Source organism: Pygoscelis adeliae, unplaced genomic scaffold (assembly GCF_000699105.1).
Source record: "Pygoscelis adeliae isolate BGI_AS28 unplaced genomic scaffold, ASM69910v1 Scaffold445, whole genome shotgun sequence".
NCBI lineage: Eukaryota > Metazoa > Chordata > Aves > Sphenisciformes > Spheniscidae > Pygoscelis > Pygoscelis adeliae.
In genome coordinates, this window is record NW_008824894.1 from 1690845 (window position 1) to 1693835 (window position 2991).

The window sequence follows — 2991 nt, forward strand, 5'->3', positions numbered from 1 at the left end:
TGCGCGCGCCGTGCACACCCGGCCATGAACGGCTCGGCGGCGGGCTCCGAGGGGGGCTGGCAGCCCGAGTCGGTGATCATCCCGCTGGTGTACCTCATCATCTTCCTCGTGGGCACGGTGGGCAACTGCCTGGTCCTGGCCGTGCTGCTGCGCAACGGGCAGGTGAAGAACACCACCAACCTCTTCATCCTCAACCTGGGGGTGGCCGACCTCTGCTTCATCCTCTTCTGCGTCCCCTTTCAAGCCACCATCTACACCCTGGAGGGCTGGGTGTTTGGGCCCTTCATGTGCAAGGCCGTCCACTTCTTCATCTACCTCACCATGTACGCCAGCAGCTTCACCCTGGCCACCGTCTCCCTCGACAGGTAGGAAAGGGGAGGGGGGGGCTCCCTGTATCCTGAGGCTCCCCCCCTTCTCTGGATCGCACCCGGGCAGGAGAAGGGACAGAGTCCCCTGGAGCCAAGCCCCGATTCCTGCGACCTCCCAGGGGAATGCAGGAGCATTTCCCAGTTCATGTGTGCAAGGAAATGCGACCACCAAGGATGGGGTCCAGCAGAGAGGGTTGGATTGGGACCCCTGTCCCCAGTGCCCAGCTGGAGGAGGCTTTCAGACCCCGAAGCTGTAGGACTGGGGTTTATCCACAGGCTCTGGCAGCTGAAGGGGGGATAGAAAACCAGAGAGAAACAAAGCTTAGTCTCTGTGCAGCCCCAGCTCTTCCTGGGACACAGGGAGAGAGCCCCTGCTCTTGAGAAGACGACACTGGGATGTTTGAGCTGGGACACTGCTTCTCCCACCCTCCCCTTTTATTAACAAAAAGCCTATTTCTGTCCCAGCGATGTCCCTTGTCCCAGTGACCATCCCAGCCTGGCCCAGGGTGAGTTTTAGCCAGGAAGCTCTGTAAAAGGCAGCCTGTTGCTCCTGCCTGTGCTTTGCCCCATGCTAGCTCAAGCCCCTGGCTCTGCAAGGGCTGGCGAGTTACTAACCCGCAGGAGGCAGGGAGCTCCTGGTGCTGCTCTGCTCGGCGCTCGAAACCCATGAGACGGTGGGATGTGGAAAGTCCCCGTGAAAGGCCCCTGGGAAGAGCCACGGCAGCCCCAGAGCAGGGCTGGATGCATCCTGCCATCCCAGCACAGCACCGCGCTGGCTGCCGGCACAGCCCCCCCCAACCCCTCAGCAGACCCAGGGTCTGCCTCTCCTCCTGCATCCCACAGAACTGGGGGGAATAGAGGTGTCGAGCAAGCAGGGGCTTGCATGAGCCCCTAGATCTGGGCCTAATTAGCTAATTGCAGATCTGAAAATGGGTGACGTGCTTTCGCATGTGCCAGCACGAGGAACACGATGTCTGGGGATCCTGGGGACTGGCTCCTGCCTTCATATCCTCACTGCTGCTATCGCTTGTGCCAGACAGACTGATGATCAAGTGAGGATCTGCTGGATTAGGGAGGGGGACAGAAGGGGACCATCCCCATCTTCCCCACAAGCACTGCTGGGAGCGGAGAGGGTGATGGGGACAGGATCTTCCTCACCCCACTGGGACCCTTAGAAGCACCAGGGAATCAGCTGTGGGACTAATTGCCCTGGAAAGCTCAAATCCATCACCACTTTTGCCCTTTCTCCAATCTGCTCCTGGACCAGCTCTCCGTGCCCTCCCCAGGACTGCAATCTTGTCCCTCTCCCTTTCCCGTGCAGGTATTTGGCCATACGATACCCCCTGCACTCGAGGGAGCTGAGGACACCCAGGAACGCCCTCACAGCCATCTGCTTCATCTGGGGGCTTTCCTTCATCTTCTCGGGCCCTTACCTCAGCTACTACCAGGAGTTCCAGTTGGCCAACCTGACCGTCTGCCACCCCATCTGGGAGATCTCCCAGCGCAAGGTCATGGACATCTGCACCTTCATCTTCAGTTACATCATCCCAGTGCTGATCCTGAGCCTCACTTACATGCGGACTATTCGCTACCTGTGGAGGTCTGTGGACCCTCTCCAAGACATGTCGGAGTCCAAGAAGGCCAAGCGGAAGGTCACCAGGATGATCATCATTGTAGCCGTCCTGTTCTGCCTCTGTTGGCTGCCCCATCACCTGGTCATCCTCTGCGTCTGGTTCGGGTACTTCCCCCTCAACCACGCCACGTACGTGCTCCGCATCCTCTCGCATCTCATCTCCTACGCCAACTCCTGCGTGAACCCCATTGTCTACGCCCTGGTCTCCAAACACTTCCGCAAGGGCTTCAAGAAGATCTTCATCTGCCTCTTGCACAAGAAGGCAGCCAACAAGGTACACGTGGCCCAAGTGACGAACACCGTCAGCACGCTGGAGGCAGAGCTCAGCGAGGTGACCCACATCAGCGAAGCCATGCCCGGCCGCTCCTCCCTGCACTGCAAGGTCCCAGCCCAGCCCTGGGGGGAGGCAGAGCCAGTGGGACATCAGCGGAAAGCAGATGGCTCCTTCATCACCTTCAATGTCACCTAGCAGAGCTCCGTCCCACCCTACGGCTTTGCAGTCTCCTGCAGCATCGCAGGCCTGGGGACGGGCTACATTTCGGGTTAACATGCATCAAATCGTACCCTTTTTCATTCAAACGCACCCAAATATCATAACTGTTAAAGCGATGCTGCTGACTACGGACTCAGCCGAGCGACCGACCGAGGATCCAAGGGCAGGATTTGCTTCCGCCAAGCACTTGCTGAGAGCAGAGAGATCAAACCCCCAAATCAACTCTCGTGTGTAATCACCTGTTCTTCTGTCACGGCTGGACTTACACCCCGTTGCATCTACGCCTGGAGCCTATTGAAAGCTCTGGTCCCTCCAAGCAACACAGTGTCTGGCTGGAGTTAGCGGGGTGTGCTTTTAGGGACGTTTGGGAAGTCTTGGTTCGTTTGCGTCCCAGTTCAGGAGCTGTGCCCCAGGACAATGCTGGCCACAGCCACCCGGGCCCAAACCCAGCTCAGGTAGGAAAATACAGGAGAGAAGCATAGAAATCATGAGACAAA

The 2991-nt window shown here is 58.5% G+C and overlaps 1 protein-coding gene across 1 annotated transcript; it reads left to right on the forward strand.

Moving 5' to 3' along the window:
• The first annotated feature begins 22 nt into the window (after nucleotides 1–22).
• On the forward strand, nucleotides 23–2477 carry GALR2 (galanin receptor 2). Its single transcript, XM_009324574.1, has 2 exons — nucleotides 23–365; nucleotides 1690–2477. Exons 1-2 carry the CDS (start codon nucleotides 25–27, stop codon nucleotides 2468–2470), a joined length of 1122 nt encoding a protein of 373 aa, XP_009322849.1. The 5' UTR covers nucleotides 23–24; the 3' UTR covers nucleotides 2471–2477.
• The last annotated feature ends 514 nt before the right edge of the window (nucleotides 2478–2991 follow it).